The sequence below is a fragment of the Macaca thibetana genome, chromosome 16 (assembly GCF_024542745.1).
Source record: "Macaca thibetana thibetana isolate TM-01 chromosome 16, ASM2454274v1, whole genome shotgun sequence".
NCBI classification, from domain to species: domain Eukaryota; kingdom Metazoa; phylum Chordata; class Mammalia; order Primates; family Cercopithecidae; genus Macaca; species Macaca thibetana.
In genome coordinates this window covers 47447048-47463571 of record NC_065593.1, presented here as the reverse complement: position 1 = coordinate 47463571, position 16524 = coordinate 47447048, and the positions used below count along the sequence as shown (strand labels likewise).

Below are 16524 nucleotides of genomic sequence, written 5' to 3'. Positions count from 1 at the left end.
AGTCTCCTGAGTAGCTGGGACTACAGGCACAAGCCACCATGCCCAGCTAATTTTAGTATTTTTAGTAGAGATGGGGTTTCATTGTGTTGGCCAGGATGGTCTCGATCTCCTGACCTCGTGATCCACCTGCCTTGGCCCCCCAAAGTGCCGGGATTACAGGCATGAGCTACCGTGCCTGGCCAACTACCATATTTTTATGTGGGATGAAGAACTTGGGGTAAATGCAGTTGACTTAGAAAAAAAGCTTTTGAAATGTTGTTTAAAGGTGTTTTAAGTTGGAGACAACCTTTAACAGTTCATGTTTTGTGTGAGCTATACCTAAAGTCATGAGCAAAGTAAACCTGAGCTGAGCACAAAAATCTCCCCTTTTTTTGAGGCAGAGTTTCGCTCTTGTCACCCAGGCTGAAGTGCAATCGTGCAGTCTTGGCTCACTGCAGCCTCCCGGGTTCAAGTGTTTCTCGTGCTTCAGCCTCCCAAGTAGCTGGGACTAAAGGTGCCCACCAACATGCCTGGCTAATTTTTGTATTTATAGTAGAGATGGGGTTTTGCATGTTGGCCAGGCTAGTCACAAATTCCTGACACCTCAGGTGGTCTGCCCTGCCCACCTTGGCCTCCCAAAGTGCTGGGATTAGAGGCCTGAGCCACTGTGCCCATCATCTCCATGCCTCTTTGAGATTGTAAATGAAGACATCTTTTTTAAAGGAATGAAGAAAATTGGGGTATTTTCTTTTTTTTGTTTGTTTGTTTTTGTTTTTGTTTTTGAGACAGAGTTTCGCTCTTGTTGCCCTGGAGTGCAGTCTCGGCTCACTGCAACCTCCACCTCCCAGGTTCAAGGAATTCTTGTGCCTCAACTTCCTGAGTAGCTGGGATTACAGGCATGCGCCCCTACGCCTGGCTAATTTTTATATTTTCAGTAGAGATGGGGTTTTACCATGTTGACCAGGCTGGTTTCAAACTGACCTCAAGTGATCCGCCCGCCTCAGCCTCCTAAATTGCTGGGATTACAGGCATGAGCCACCATATCTAGGTGAGAAAATTGGGGTATTTTCTTCATAGCTCTTCAGACAACCTGTTAAATTGTTCACATGATTCTTTACCATTTCAAACCATTTTTTCCTCTATAATTTTAGCCCATTTCCTAAAAGGGCCATTCTAAATTTTAACTGTCTGGAGACCATAATGAACATAGCCATTGGCTCAAAGGACTTGAAGATTTGGTTCTTGGATATTGTGTTTCCAGACTCAAACCAGGTCCGCAGTCATACCAGTTCCTGAGTTCTTATTTTTGGCAAGACATTGTCTATGTCCTTCCCTGTCCTTTTCAGTTGAGACTTTAAGATTTTTGCTGTGTTCTTTACAGACCTGATGGGCACCAGAACAACCTGCGGAGTTCTGCATATGAATCTCTGATGGAAATTGTAAAAAACAGTGCCAAGGATTGTTATCCTGCTGTCCAGAAAACGACTTTGGTCATCATGGAACGACTACAACAGGTGCTTCAGATGGAGGTGAGATCTAAGAGCACCCCTGACTATGGGTGGGAATGGGGCAGTACTTTTGACGCCTAGGTCTATTTTCCGGACTGTTCTGTCTTTTTAGTGTTTAAGTATATATTTTCTTTTTCTTTTTTTTTTTTTTGAGACGGAGTCTCGCTCTGTAGCCCAGGCTGGAGTGCAGTGGCCGGATCTCAGCTCACTGCAAGCTCCGCCTCCCAGGTTAACGCCATTCTCCGGCCTCAGCCTCCCAAGTAGCTGGGACTACAGGCGCCCGCCACCTCGCCCGGCTAGTTTTTTGTATTTCTTAGTAGAGACGGGGTTTCACCGTGTTATCCAGGATGGTCTCGATCTCCTGACCTCGTGATCCACCCGTCTCGGCCTCCCAAAGTGCTGGGATTACAGGCTTGAGCCACCGCGCCCGGCCTAAGTATATATTTTCTCAGAAAGATATAAAGCTTATACAAAAAAACATTGCACTTTAACATTAGCATTGCTTGTCACGGTTTACTCATATATGTGTTCCCCTATATGTATTATGGGTTTTGTTGTTGTTGTTGTTGTTTACTTGCCTATGTTAGTATTAGGGAAGATTATTAAGTGGTCCCAGCAAAAGTGGAAGGTTTTTATGTAAAGTATGTTTTCTTATTTTCTTTGTAGTCACATATCCAGAGCACATCCGATAGAATCCAGTTCAATGACCTTCAGTCTTTACTCTGTGCAACTCTTCAGGTATGATGGTGCCTTATCACTTCTTAACTCCAGGGAAGATAATTAATATCTCAGTATGACAAGTTCGTGTACACACAGAACTCAAAAATGGTATAGATGATGCAGATCAGAAGCTGTTCTCAGAAGGCTTTGATCTGTGATTGATTGGGAGAGGAATTTCCCACCTGCCTTTCCTGTCTGTCTAGAAAGATTCAAATCCTACTTACTTACAGATGGTCTAGATGTAATCTTGATAAAATCAAACCAACTTAACTTCTCCTAATTCAATATACACTCATCAAACCTCCCGTCCTCACTCTTGTTTGTTTCAACTAACATCACTGTGTAGAGAAGGAAACTACTTGATGTGTGATGGTTCCTCTCAGCTGTATAGTTCATTTGTGTTGGCAGCTTGAATGGTTTTGGTATTTCGATTTTGAAAACCAAAAAACTCTTGGTTTTTTGTTAGGTTATTCAAGCCTTGCTCAGTCAGATTTGGTTCCTAGCTGTAGTTCACTTGGCTAAAAATAAAGCCTTGAATTTGTACCTTCATCTTTTGAAACATTTGCTGTTTGACCTAATGTCAGTGATATTAGTTGAAACAAACAAGAGCGAGGAAGGAATGTTTGATGGAAGAAGTCAGGTTGGTTTGATTGTATCAAGATTATTTCTAGATCATCTGTAAATGGGTAGGATATAGGAAGGGTTGCTTTTTGTTTGTTTTATGAGTAAGAGTAAGGTGATAGGGCCTTCTCTAAAGCTGAAGTAATTTAACTATCATTCTAGTAAGACTGGACTATGGAGGCTACCAGCAGGGATTTGTCAGACAGTAAGACAAACGCAATTCAGAGGAAATGACCTTCTGCACAATGGAGGATCAGCTCACGTTTGTTCTGAAATGAGAAACAGGAGAAATGTTAAAATGCATTGCTGATGACTGGTACTGTCAATGTTTTTGAGTATAAAAAGTACATTTGGCATTCCCAAAATTTAAAAATATCAAGGGACTTAATTGATTTTAAAAAGAAAAGGTATAGTGTTCTGAATGGGAGATTTGGAATCAACTGATCTTGAACTCTTAACTCATTTCACAGAATGTTCTTCGGAAAGTGCAACATCAAGATGCTTTGCAGATCTCTGATGTGGTTATGGCCTCCCTGTTAAGGATGTTCCAAAGCACAGCTGGATCTGGGGGAGTACAAGAGGATGCCCTGATGGCCGTTAGCACACTGGTGGAAGGTCAGTGAGAAATACTGTCTGGTCAGGGAATGTCTTTGGAATGTAGGCATTTCAGTGGCCGTAAATAATTGTCACCCAGGCTGGAGAGCAGTGGCACAATCTTGGCACACTGCAGCCTTGAAATCCTGGGCTTAAGTGATCCTTCCACCTCAGTGCTCCCCGAGTAGCTGGGACTACAGGTGCACACCACCATGCCCGGCTAATTTTTATATTTTTGGTAGAGGCGGGGTTTCACCATGTTGCCCAGACTGGTCTTCAACTCCTAAGTGATCCTCCTGCCTCAGCCTCCCAAAGTGGTAGGATTATAGATGTGAGCCACTGGGCCCAGCTTAATTTTGTGTGTGTGTGAAGATAGGGTCTCACTATATTGCTCAGGCTGGCCTCAAACTTGTGGGCCCAGGCAATCCTCCTTGCCAGGACATTAAAGAATTTTTGACTACAGAAAGCATAGTCCTTTTACTGGGGCATAAGTCACTTCAAAGTTAGATTGAACTTAAGTGCACACCACTTAAATTTGTATAACTGCCTTGTCAGTCAATTTAAATGGAGAGCCAGTTTGCAGCTAAGATTGGTAGAGGTGGTTTCTTTTTTTCTTTTTTTTTTTTTTTTTTTTTGAGACTCGTTCTGTTGCCCAGGCTGGATTGCAGTGGCACAATCTTGGCTCACCACAGCCTCCACCTCCCAGGTTCAAGCAATTCTTCTGTCTCAGCCTTCTGAGTAGCTGGGATTATAGGCGTTAGCCACTGTGCCCTGCCAAAAGTTTCTATTTTCTTTCCTGGTACTTGCCATCACCTGATTTGGTTCGTAATGCTTTTGGACTAAGGTTGACACATGGTGCCTGGTATGGGATGAAATGAAACATTGAGCAAGTTCTAGGAATTGATTTTCTGATTTTTACATGTCTGCAAAATTGGTTTGGGGAAGCCATATCTGACTTAAGACTCTTTGAAGGGCCATTACAGAGCACTTTAGGAATCTGGAATGCCTCTTCATGTGTGGCCTGTAAGTACATTACTAAGGCCGTTTACCTGAGGACCACTCTCCTGAGGACCAGACCTGTTTTTGGCATAAACAGCCTATGTCCAACTGGTCTGTCAACATGTGACCACTCCTCTGAAAGGGCAAAGAAGTTAATTTTGGCTCCTGGAGTGGCTGATTTGGATCTGAAGCCCAGTGCTGCTTTTCCTGACTGTGGCTTGTTTAGCCCTTGATGGGACTGCCTAAGGACCCTGTTTTGCAGCTGGCCTGCAGAAAGGACACGCTGTTATCAGATGAGGGGGCGGACAAGAGTCAGTACTGCTGGTTCAGACCATTTAAAATTAACCCCAACATTCCTTGAGGGCCATACCACTTTGTTGTATTAGCCAGAGTAAAGCCCTGTTCTGTGGAGAGTGGGCATTGTCTCTGTGGTGTAAGAATTAGGGCCCTTCCAGCAGTGATAAATTTGGCTTATGCAAGCCTTTAATGTCTTCATGATGGAATCGGTAACTAACATACATTCCACCCAACCTGTTGAGTGGAGTGAGTACATTTTGGGAGAGGTAGGTTATAGGTTATTTTTACCTGCCTCTGTGTTAACCCGTGGTGCTGTCATTGGCTAATAGTTTATTTCATTACAGTGTTGGGTGGTGAATTCCTCAAGTACATGGAGGCCTTTAAACCATTCCTGGGCATTGGATTAAAAAATTATGCTGAGTACCAGGTAGGATATGCTTTTCAAAATAGTATATTCCCATTTATACCTGATAGTCACTGTAGTGCAGACAAAACCAGGTTCTTATAGCTTAAGTAGTTTTCCTTATACATTGTCCTAAAAGGCAAGCTGCTTTATTCATTGCCTGAATATTTGAACTGGAAGTAGTCCATGAAAAACAGGATATTAGATGCACCAGATAAAGGTGGATAAGATGACTGTTTATTTGCCTAGACAGTACTAATGCGGGAGCAGCTGTAAAGTTGAGCTATCAGCACCCTGGAGAGCAAGGCTTTTTTTTGTTGTTTTTTTAAACCTTTATCAGTGATCTCTCTCAGATAGTCTTTGTTCCCTTCCTGCCGTGTTGGTTGCTGAAAAATTAATCTCGGCAGAGGGAAGATGTTTTCTCCTTTGACTCTAGGTTCAAGTGATAAAAGCCTAGCAGCTAGTTAAAAATAATGTCTTGCCCCAGCAGGCAGCCTTTTCTGTTAGAAGATTATTTCCTTGATTCTTGGCAGGTTTGTTTGGCAGCTGTGGGCTTAGTGGGAGACTTATGCCGTGCCCTGCAATCCAACATCATACCTTTCTGTGATGAGGTGATGCAGCTGCTTCTGGAAAATTTGGGGGTGAGTATCTACACAGAATCTAATTAACCAGTCTTCTTTGAAGAAATCAATAGTTGGAAAGATAGTTAAATATCGACAGGCCGGGCACAGTGGCCTGTAATCCCAGCACTTTGGGAGGCCGAGGTAGGTGGGGTCACCTGAAGTCAGGAGTTCGAGACCAGCCTGGACAACATGGTGAAACCCCGTCTCTATTATAAATACAAAAAAAATTAGCCGGGTGTGGTGGCAGGGGCTTGTAATCCCAGCTTCCCGGGAGGCTGAGGCAGGAGAATCGCTTGTACCTGGGAGGTGGAGGTTGCAGTGAGTCAAGATCGCGCCATTGCACTCCAGCCTGGGCAAGAAGAGCCAAACTCCATCTCAAAAAAAAAAAAAAAAAAATCAGTGACAGGGAGCTGTGAGTTTCTAGAACATTGGCTTTGGGCTTATAAACAGGGGAGTTGTTCATTTCACGGATGATTCTAAAGAAAGTGTAAAGTTAATGAAAGGAATGTGTGCTCTATTAGAGGTTTTTAAAACAAAACAGTAAAATGCAAAGGAAAAGTAAATACAGTTGTTCTTTGACTTATGATGGAGTTAGGTCCCAATAAACACATTGTAAAGTAGAAAAATCATCAAACCATCATGAGCAGGGGACCATTTGTATATCATACCTCTCTCCAGAGGTAGCCATTGTTAATTATTATAAGTGTCTTTAAGTTCTATATCCAACTTTGCTACTTTGCTTCTGTGTTCTCGGACAAGTCACTTGACTCTTAAGTCAGTTGCCTCGTGTAAAGTGGGAATGCCAATACCTGGCTAGCTTCTTAGAGTTGATGTGAGGTGCAATTGGGAAAGGTTTTGTAAGCTATAAAGGACCATCCAAATATTTAAAATCAGTAGTTGCTTGTTAGAAATGAAATTTTTGTGGATCTTTGGACCAAACAAGTTTTGACTTAATTGACTTTTCCTTTTGTTCCTTGTCAGAATGAGAACGTCCACAGGTCTGTGAAGCCGCAGATTCTGTCAGTGTTTGGTGATATTGCCCTTGCTATTGGTGGAGAGTTTAAGAAATACTTAGAGGTTGTATTGAATACTCTTCAGCAGGCCTCCCAAGCCCAGGTGGACAAGGTAAGCTTAAAGCTATCTTGGCTGTTCTTTAAGTCTATCTCTAATTGGAGGGACTGTTGACAAACATGCAGCTAAAGGTGTTCAGTATGATGTAGGTTCTGTTCTTTGTGTCTTACAGTCAGACTATGACATGGTGGATTATCTGAATGAGCTAAGGGAAAGCTGCTTGGAAGCCTATACCGGAATCGTCCAGGGATTGAAGGGGGATCAGGAGAACGTACACCGTTGAGTATACAATCCAGTTCCCTTCGTCCACTGGCCAGTGTGCACTTAGTCAAATGGACTATGTCTGTCATTCTGTAGCTCGCTTGCGAATTAGTGCCTGTTGCTTAAAGGCAGGAAAAAGGGAGAGCAGTGCCCTAATGAAGAGAGTGGCTTAGGGAAGACTGTACAGTATTGTTTTTGCTGTGCTGCTGCTTTTTTTTTTCTTTTTTGTTTTGAGATGGAGTCTCATTCTGTTGCCCAGGCTGGAGTACAGTGGTGCAATCTCAGCTCACTGCAGCCTCCACCTCCCAGGTTCAAGCAATTCTCCTGCCTCAACCTCCTGAGTAGCTAGAACTATAGGCATCTGCTACTATGCCCGGCTAGTTTTTACATTTTTAGTAGAGGCAGGCTTTCACCTTGTTGGTCAGGCTGGTCTTGAACTCCTGACCTCAAGTGATCTGTCTGCCTTGGTCTCCCAAAGGGCTGGGATTACAGGCCTGAGCCACTGTGCCTAGCCTTTTTAATTTTTTTTATTTATTCTTTTTATTTTTTTGGAGACGGTCTTACTCTATCACCCAAGCTGGAGTGCAGTGGCGTGATCACAGCTCACTGCAATCTTCACCTCCCGAGTTCAAGCGATTCTTATGCCTCAGCCTCCTGAGTAGGTGGGACTATAGGCACGCACCACCATGCCCAGCTAATTTTTTTTTTTTCTTTTGTATTTTAGTACAGATGGGATTTCACCATGTTGTGCAGGTTGCTCTCGAACCCCTGAACTCAGGTAGTCTCCTACCTTGGGCTCCCAAAGTGATGGGATTACAGGCGTGAGCCACTGCACCCAGCCCTCTGCTTCTTTTTCTCATATTTCTTGAGTTTTGCAAGGGATGGGATTCTGCAAAAGTGTTGGGGGGAAGAAACCCAACATAAGTGCTTTCTGTATCAACCATGAGTGCCAGGTCCCCTACCCGCTTCCCATCCTCACAAGCTAAATTGGAGGATTGGGGAGTCAGAATTCCTGTCACTTGTTCTTGTTGCTGATTGGGGAAATTTTTTTACTTCGCCCCTCTGGTATCAGTAGCTCAGGAGAAAGTTACATTTGTTTCTTCTATATTTGCCTATAGGAAGAGGAATATTTGTCTCTTCTGTCGACTTGAGGAATGACACATTAGTCAAAGGAAGAATAATTTGATATAACTATATGCATTTAGTTATCTAGCTTGGACCTTGTATGATAGGGGTATAATAGTTGGAAATTTTGAAAAAGGATGTAGTCCTGCCATATGAGGGACAGGTGCATCAGACCGTCTCTTTTTTTTTTTTTTCTTTTTTTGAGATGGAGTCTTGCTCTGTCGCCCAGGCTGGCATGTAGTGGCGCAATCTCGGCTCACTGCAAGCTTCGCCTTCCGGGTTCACGCCATTCTCCTGCCTCAGCCTCCCGAGTAGCTGGGACTACAGGCATCCGCCACCACGCCCAGCTAATTTTTTTGTATTTTTAGTGGAGTCATGGTTTCACCATGTTAGCCAAGATAGTCTCGATCTCCTGACCTCGTGATCCACACGCCTCAGCCTCCCAGAGTGCTGGGATTACAGGTGTGAGCCACCGCGCCTGACCAATACCTTCTCTTTCTTTTATAGCGGATGTGATGCTGGTACAACCCAGAGTAGAATTTATTCTGTCTTTCATTGACCACATTGCTGGAGATGAGGATCATACAGATGGAGTAGTAGCTTGTGCTGCCGGACTAATAGGGTAAGTTATACCCTGCTTCTAAGAGCTGAATAGAACTTCTCATGGAAAATGAGAAACATGGAGTAAGGAGTTTTGAGAGTATCGCAGATGGCAACAATTCACTTCTTTGGCATAGAGATTTCTTTGTAGAACCCTTCATGTCCTGTTTTGAGTGTTCACATGATAGTTTATTCCAGACCCTCAAGGTCTCTGTATTACACCCCAATAAACTCTGATGTTGGTCAACAAATTGCCTCTGTTTAGTGAACTCTACTGAGGGTTTTATCTATCTTTGAATTATGCTAAGAAACCCATAGCACTGGTTTGGAAGGCTCAAAACATGATATTGGTATGGGGCCAGGAGCTCATTCTCAGCTGTGTTTGTTTTGCACAGGGACTTATGTACAGCATTTGGGAAGGATGTACTGAAATTAGTAGAAGCTAGGCCAATGATCCATGAATTGTTAACTGAAGGGCGGAGATCGAAGACTAACAAAGCAAAAACCCTTGCTACATGGGCAACAAAAGAACTGAGGAAACTGAAGAACCAAGCTTGGTAAGATCTTGCCTCCACTGTCCTCTTCTACTTCTTGGAGGAGGGAGGTATATTTTCTTCAGGCCATTCTGGCAAGCACTGCCTTCTGGCATTTTTTTGTTTGTACTGTTTCCTGTGTAGGTGCTTCTGAGTCAGGCAACCTCAGTTTTTCCTTGAGCCAAATGTTTGACTCCTCATAGTGATGGAGAGCAGAACTTTTATAACTGGAATTCACTGAAATTACCGGAGTATTTTGGGTCCTAATAAAATCATCAGTAATGTCATTTCCCCCTAATTCTCTTCTGTTTTCTATTCCTTTCCATTCTATTCTTTCTTTACAGCAGTGCTTTTAGACGTTTTCTAGCTCTAGAGAAGATTTCCAAAGTCAAAGTTGTCTGGCTCCTACTTTGTTTTTGTGTGTGTGTGTTTTTTCTTTTTGAGACAGAGTCTCACTGTTGTCCAGGCTGGAGTGCAGTGGCACAATCTTGGTTCACTGTATCCACCGCCTCCTGGGTTTGAGCAATTCTCCTGTCTCAGCCTCCTGAATAGTTGGGATTACAGTCACATGCCACCACTCCTGACTAATTTTCTTTTTTCTTTTTCTTTTTCTTTTTTTTTTTTTTTTTTTTTTTTTTTTTTTTGAGACAGTCTCACTCTATCGCCCAGGCTGGAGTGCAGGGGCGTGGTCTCAGCTCACTACAACCTCTGCCCTCCTGGGTTCAAGTGATTCTCTTCCCTCAGTCTCCCAAGTAGCTGGGACTACAAGTGCAAGCCACCACACCCAGCTAATTTTTTTTTTTTTTTTTTTTTTCTGAGACAGAGTCTCGCTCTGTTGCCCAGGCTGGAGTACAGTGACGCGATCTCAGCTTATTGCAATCTCTGCCTCCTGGGTTCAAGCAGTTCTCTGCCTTAGCCTCCTGAGTAGCTGGGATTACAGGTGCCCCACCACCACCACGCCCGGCTAAGTTTTTTGTATTTTTAGTAGAAACGGGATTTCACCATCTTGGCCAGGATGTTCTTGACCTCCTGACCTCGTGATCCACCTGCCTTGGCCTCTCAAAGTGCTGGGATTACAGGCGTGAGCCACCAAGCCTGGCCCAGTTTTTGTATTTTTAGTAAATGTGGGGTTTCATCACGTTGGCCAGGCTGGTCTTGAACTCCTGACTTTAGGTGATCCACCCCTCAGCCTCCCAAATTGCTGGAGTTATAGGCTTTTTTTTTTTTGTATTTTTAGTAGAGACAGGTTTTTTCACCATGTTGGCCAGGCTCGTCCTGACCTCAGGTGATCCACCTTTCTCGGCCTCCCAGGTGTGCACCACCACTCCAGGCCTTGGCTCCTACTTTGAAATGCAATTTTGTTTGGAGACAAGTCTCCTCTGTGACCCAGGCTGGAGTGCAGTGGTACAATCATACCTCATAGAAGCCTCCAGCTCCTGGGCTTAATTAGTCCTCCTGTCTCAGCCTCCCAAGTGGTTGGGACTGCAGGCAAGAGCCTCCATGACTGGCTAGTTTTTTTTTTTAATTTTTAGAGACAAGGTCTCCAGTTGCCCAGGCTGGTTTTGAACTCCTGGCCTCAAGCAGTTCTGCCTCCTTGGCCTCCCAAAGTGCTGAGATTATAGGCTTGAGCCACTGCACCCAGACTGAAATATAGTTTTAATTTCTTTACCTCTTAATTAGTTATCTTACCCCACAGATCTCAGTAAAATTGGCTCTTTGAGTTTCCCTCCAATCCTCTGATGTAGGTGTTAATAAGAGCAGGTGGATGGCACATAGGACAAGAAGAGTGTCATTCCTTGAAAAGTTGACAAATTCCATTCAGGCCTAGGAGCATGTAATTGTAGGAGTCAGCATTATTGGCTCTGTTGGGTATATGCGATCTCAAAGATTGACCTTTTTTTCCATCTGTTTTCAGATCTGTTACCATTGGGATGATAACCTGAGGACCCCCACTGGAAATCTCCAATCTTTTGAAAAACCTGGAAGTGAGGAGTGTGCACGGATGCTGAATGTTTGGGAATGAGAGGATGAGTGAGTGAGGCTTGAAAACACACCACATTGAAAATCCTGCCACAGCAGCAGCCGCAGCCGCCAACAGCAGCGCTGTTAGTGAGCTAAGTAAGCACTGACTTCGTAGAAAACCGTAACATCGGCCATCTTGGAAAAGAGAAAAACAATGGAGTTACTTATTAAAAAAGAAAGAAAGAAAGCTGTCTCTTCCCAGGAGAGGCTAGAAGTAGCTTTTCTGTCTTTTGGCCGGTGCCGAGTGGAATGCCTGGTTTGGGGGAGGAGGAGGGACTGGGTTCAGCTGTGGTGCTTTGTTGTAAAAGGCAGCCTGGCCTTTGCTACTGAGGAGAAAGATGGAGTCTGGGTCTCAAGCCCACCTTCGCTGTACCTTTGCCACATGGTACTCTATGCTTGCCGGCTAGAAGGAGGGTGAGGGATTTTTTACAGTCTGAGAATGAGTGTGTGTGAGTGAGGCGGTATCCACATTCTCAACTTCAAGTCATTGCAGTTTCTTTTTCCCAGAAAACAAGGGGTTAGATGTTGCATTTCATAAAACTAACCGAAGTTCTGTCTACTGATGCAGCACAAGAGATGTTAAAAAAAAAAAACAAAAACAAAACAAAAAAAAAAAAAAAAAAAAAAAACAGGAAAGACGCTCTTTAGGTTTTGTTTTGTTTTTTCGTTTTTTTGTTTTTTTTTTTTTTTTATTCTAGGGAAAACACTGACGAATGGTCAGAGCTCCTATCCTGATCTTTTCATCAAGGCGCCTTTCCTAATAATATGGTTCAACTGTGAATGTAGAAGTGGGGGGGAGGGGGGGAGAAAAAGAAAACTCTGGCGTTAGAGGATATAGAAAAATATAAGTACAATTGTTACAAATAACGCAGATTTCAAAAACAAAAAAAGTCACAACCCAAACAAACCAAAATTTAAATGATCAGAATTGGCAGCACAAAGAAAACGCCCTCTCCTGACTTGTATTGTGGCAGTCTGAACGCCCCCAGAAAATTGTGCCAAAGAGTTTAGAAAAATAAATATACAATAAAAGTAAACACACACATACACACAGAACAGCAAACTTCAGGTAACTATTTTGGATTGCAAACAGGATAAATTAAATGTTCAAACAATCTGATAAAATAACCATTTGGAAACTGCTTGGCCTTCTGTTCTTTTATTTGATTGACTACAATGCGGTATTGGTCTCTTGCTGCACTTCAAAACCAACAAAACAAAAAAAGTGTGTGTGTGTGAATACACAAACACACTAACTAGAACTCTTGTGATGAAAATGGCACTTGAAAAAGGTTATATTTTTCCACTGAAGTTGAAGGTTAATAAAATGGTGTCAAACGTCCCCTGGTCACACACTTTAATATTTTTTTAGAAGTGTGATGTATGATTACCATAAATCAGACTTAATTATTTTCCCTTTTACAGGGGAACAGGGCATCCTGAATTTTAGAGTCTTTCAGCAATAAGAAGGGATGTTGGTGAGCTTTGATCCTCTTTTGGTTTTGCAGTTGTTAGGAGTTTTTGCTGGCAGTTTGAATATGCTGCTTTCAGAAAAACCAAGGAAGTTTTAAAATTGCTTCCTGGTCCTTAGAGGACTAAAAACAAGACCCTCATTCCCACTTTCATTTCCACTCTAGCAAAAAGTATGGTCTTGTGTTTTTCTCCAACTCCTCATTTATATCCTCCCTTCCATGTCCAAGCCTTCCATTCATAAGTGGGATTGGCTCAGTTTTGCCCATCCATATGGCAGCATCTCTAATAGCTCTTGTACAGGGTATCAGATATTGTGCCTTTTGGTGCCAGGTTCAAAGTCAAGTGCCGATCTATGAACCAGTGTACAAAAAAAAAAAAAAATCCAGGTATTTGAAGGAGAGACGCTCCATTGTGAATAAAGAGCTCATACCAGCTCCTAAGCCCTATTAAGAAGAGGCCTGGTCCTCTAATGCCTTGTTTCCATTTCAGTTGTTCTTTGAGAAACAGAATGATGTACTAACCATTCCTGATTATTAGATAGGCTTGGGTCAGGGCTTAGGGAGGGGGCAGAAATATTGGGGATAGAAAAAAAATCTGATCATTCCTCAGTGCTACCCATTTCTGTCCTGTGTGGGCTGCTTAGCTAGACAGCAGGAGAATAAAGTACACCGAGAACCATAATGAAAAAACCTTCCGTGTGTTTTGTCATGTTTTGTTCCAGGGAAGCAGTTGATGAGTGCTGTTACTAATGCTTTCTCCCAGATCCATTCAGTGGTGGAAAGGAGGAAAATGGGCTGGTTGGATGTGGTCTTGGTGCCTTGCAGTTACTCTGCACTGGTTATGCATGTAATCCTCTTTTCTAGTTAACCTTTTGCTAGTGGATTTTCCATAGTCTGGGTATTTGTCCTTAAATCAGTTATACCACCTAAGGCAACTGGATGCAAAATGCATTCTGTCCACTCACTGTCTGGGCCTTCCCCACCCTAGTCTTGGCATATTCCTTCAAGAATGTAGTTACCGTCTGCTTGGGAAGATGTCAGTGCAAATGTGAAGAAAATGGGCATCAGACTAGGCTTTGGTTTACCACAAGTGGCAGCTGCCTATATCAATTACATTTATTAATTTTGCTTTTCATTTTTCTCAGTTCTTCTCAGCCCCCCTCTGTTGAAATGTTGGACTTCTTGCTGTCAGAGGCAACTGTAATATTGCCTTAGGGACTTGTGAAGAAAGGGGAATTGCTCAGCGTAGCGTTTTAACTTTCAGAACCAAGCAATCTATTTACTCTTACTATTTAAGAAGTGTATTAGTCCGACTTTAAGAAATTTCCAAACTCCCATCAGCTTTTGATAGCATCTTTGTTTTTGAAACAACTTCAATCTGTAATTGGCATTCAGAATGCCCTTGGCATGCCAGTTTGTGATGGCATTTAAGACCTGTAAAACACTTGAGCCCAACTAGATTAACCAAAACCGATAACCACCACCTTTATCTTCTAAATAAAGTCCGCTTTATTTTTATTTTCAACATCTTGCTGCTTTTTTTTTTTTTTTTTTTTTTTGTCCCAAATGGTGTCACCTCCATGGAGGTGAAATGGTTTGAAAGAAGTCGGAATGTGTGGTGAGAGGTGTTTGTGTATGTGTGTGGGGGAAAGGAGGGACACACATCTTGAAATGGACTCTACATAGTGTAATGTGATGTAGATGAAACAGTGTCCTACAAATGAGGTAAGGAAAAAGTATGCCTGGAGGAGGTTTTGTGTTTGGAGAGTTTGAAGCAGGAGCAGAGATTGTCCTCTGTTTTGTGCCTGTTTCTCAAGCTAATGATGTGTCGTCTAACGGATCATCCAAAAGTTGGCCTTTCACTTAGTTTTCATCACGTATTTCATTTGTACTTGCATTGCCTTCCCCCCGCCCCCCACCAAGAAACTTGGAAAGAACACTAGTTGAGATTTAGGAGACTAGGCCCTTTCCTTAACCCTGCTGCTTATTAGCATAGTGGTGCCTGCAGGGTACTTCATGGAAATAACCCTTTCTTAGTTAAGCAAAATGAGGGCTGTAGACTCCATGTGGCCTTTCCCCTTTTCTGATTGTATACCTGTTAGTAAACTTTTGATCATGCATATCCCATGTGTTTATAAATTATATACTTGGACTACTATAATCACGTATTGTCTAATCATAAGACACAAAAATAGAAAGTAAAAAGCAATTATATGATAAATAGAAGTTCTAGTATTTCTAAATCCAATTTGGAGGTTACTGAGTTAGAGAGAGTAACTTTTAATTCTTACCAGACTGCATTAAGTCCTGAACAGCAATGATTCACTGAGAACATTTCTCCACTGAAGGTGAGATTTGAGCAAAGAATGCAATTAGTTCATCAAATGGCAGAGAAGGAGCAACTGCTCCCACAAGAAACCCCATTACCATATACCTGGTCCCAAAACAAACATTCAGAAACATACAGTGCAAGCCTGCAGTTCCACCTGGCCTCCAAGGTCCCAGCTTGGCCCACCTAAAGTGAAAAATGGTAAACACTGAGGTTTTATGTTTTAATTTGTACAACAACCTTAGTATTCCTGTTTTACTGATGAGGAAGGAAGGGCAGAAAGATTGACTCATCAGACCAAGGTCACTTAGAGCCAGAATTCAGAGCCAGGTCTGTCAAATCAAGGCTTTACACATTTGCCCTGGACAGATGCTGTGAGCCTCTTAGTGATAAAAAACAAAGGTCCATGTTGCACATACTTAAGATATGCCATCTATTCCCTTCCCAGCACTACCAAAAAAATATATTTCAATTTCGTTATTTGTTGCCAGTTTCTCCCACTATAACATAAGTTCCCTAATGCAGTGACCTTGGCTGTCTTTTAGTATGCTCAGCTGAGAGAGTGCCTGACATACAGTAGACTTTTGACAAATATTTGTTGAACTAATGACATAGAGTTCACAGAGTTCCTGTGATGGCATCACTTAGCCTTTGAAGGGCAGAGCATCCAGAAACCTCGGAAGGGCAGGGCCACAGAAGACTTCTAGGTCTTACCTGCTGGATGACTTCAGGCTGACTTCTCAACCTTGGATTAACTGATGGAATGGGAACAGGATTAGTGAATAGTTAGTCATTATTTACATGATGTTCTTTTTAGGTACTTACAAGATGCTAGGCCTATAAGTATCTTTCATAGAGTAATAAACTTTATCAACACTGTAAGGAAGGCACCATTTTAGTCCCATTTTACAGGAGGAAATGGGAACAGGCTAAGAACCTTGCCCAAAGTCATACAGGCTAGCAAGCAATGCTGACCTTCCAGATTTATACGTCTAGCCTACGTTGTGTGCCAGTGTTGTAAATGAGCTTACAGTTATTAATCAGAGAGAACCCTGGTTGAAGAGATTTTGGAATTCAATAGCAAAGCCATTTTGTCTTAAGTCTATAATAAGTTCCATTATTAACCTTTGGCAACTGCCAGACTTAATTGAGTGTATATGTGTGTGAGATCAGCTTCTCTCCTAATTGGAGTTTGAATATGTGTGTGATCAGCTTCCCTCCTGATTGGAGTTTGAACCAAACCATCTCCCTGCACTTCTGCTCCGTTTTCTCTAAGCTGGAAGCTTTTGGGAACCAGGGCTGGGGGAGGGGTGGTTGTTGGTGCTCTGTGGCCAAAAAGGCCACTAGGCTGCTGAGTAAGCTCCACA

General features: G+C 42.7%; 3 protein-coding genes across 3 annotated transcripts in view; 2 read left to right on the top strand and 1 right to left on the bottom strand.

Annotated features, from left to right (window-relative positions):
• KPNB1 (karyopherin subunit beta 1) overlaps positions 1-13510 on the top strand; it is a 36905-nt gene extending 23395 nt beyond the window's left edge. The window contains exons 13-22 of the mRNA XM_050762595.1: positions 1361-1508; positions 2154-2225; positions 3299-3443; positions 5063-5145; positions 5655-5762; positions 6726-6869; positions 6988-7093; positions 8709-8823; positions 9197-9358; positions 11250-13510. Of these exons, the coding sequence (XP_050618552.1) occupies positions 1361-1508; positions 2154-2225; positions 3299-3443; positions 5063-5145; positions 5655-5762; positions 6726-6869; positions 6988-7093; positions 8709-8823; positions 9197-9358; position 11250 (1084 nt within the window). The 3' untranslated portion in view covers positions 11251-13510. The remainder of the gene's footprint in view (positions 1-1360; positions 1509-2153; positions 2226-3298; positions 3444-5062; positions 5146-5654; positions 5763-6725; positions 6870-6987; positions 7094-8708; positions 8824-9196; positions 9359-11249) is intronic.
• Positions 1-16524, top strand: part of SP2 (Sp2 transcription factor) — a 276227-nt gene that overhangs the window by 4727 nt on the left and 254976 nt on the right. The window lies entirely within an intron of this gene.
• The window catches only part of MRPL45 (mitochondrial ribosomal protein L45), a 390432-nt gene that overhangs the window by 220896 nt on the left and 153012 nt on the right, over positions 1-16524 (bottom strand). The gene's annotated exons all lie outside the window — the stretch shown is intronic.